Source organism: Hylobates moloch, unplaced genomic scaffold, assembly GCF_009828535.3.
Source record: "Hylobates moloch isolate HMO894 unplaced genomic scaffold, HMol_V3 SCAFFOLD_8, whole genome shotgun sequence".
NCBI lineage: Eukaryota > Metazoa > Chordata > Mammalia > Primates > Hylobatidae > Hylobates > Hylobates moloch.
This window is the reverse complement of record NW_026652283.1, coordinates 24010319-24010982: the sequence shown is the minus strand read 5'-3', so window position 1 is coordinate 24010982 and position 664 is coordinate 24010319. Positions and strand designations below refer to the sequence as shown.

The window sequence follows — 664 nt, the reverse complement described above, 5'->3', positions numbered from 1 at the left end:
TACATGGGATTTCTATGTATTATTTTTTACAACTGGATGTGAATCAACATTTAACTCCAAATAAAAAGTGTAATTTTTTAAAAAGTGAGTGCACCAAAGTCTCAGAAATCACCACTAAAGAACTTATCTATGTAACCAAAAACTACTTGTACCCAAAAAACTATTGCAATAAAAATAAAAATTAAAAAAATAAAAAGCTCTCTTTTTTTCTCTGACATGATGGTGTGTGCTTGACTCCACTTATCACCATGTCTTCTCACAAGACTTTGAGGATTAAGCATTTCCTGGCCAAGAAACAAAAGCAAAATCATCCCATTCCCCAGTGGATTCAGATGAAAACTGGTAATACAATCAGGTACAACTCCAAAAGGAGACATTGGAGAAGAACCAAGCTGGGTCTATAAGGAATTGCACATGAGATAGTGTCAAGGTCATGGCCATCTTACCATATCAAGCTGAAAATGTCACCACTATCTGGACAGTTGTACATGTTTTATTGGGAATTTTTTTTTCTCTGTGTATGTGCTACATGTGTAGTGGTAGGTTGGATTCAGTAATAAATATGTGAAACCTTTCCTTTCAAAAAAAAAAAAATTAGGTGAAATTAAAACGTAAGTGGACCTGTGTGGTTCAAATCTGTGTTGTTCAAGTGTCAACTGTAATT

General features: G+C 34.0%; 1 protein-coding gene across 1 annotated transcript; it reads left to right on the top strand.

Annotated features, from left to right (window-relative positions):
* The first annotated feature begins 248 nt into the window (after nt 1-248).
* Nucleotides 249-404, top strand: LOC116472243 (large ribosomal subunit protein eL39-like). The gene has a single exon (XM_032758020.1). It carries the CDS (start codon nt 249-251, stop codon nt 402-404), a length of 156 nt encoding a protein of 51 aa, XP_032613911.1.
* The last annotated feature ends 260 nt before the right edge of the window (nt 405-664 follow it).

Coding starts and splice junctions, on each gene's coding strand:
- LOC116472243 (XM_032758020.1), top strand. CDS start 249: ATGTCTTCTCACAAGACTTTGAGGATTAAGCATTTCCTGGCCAAGAAA.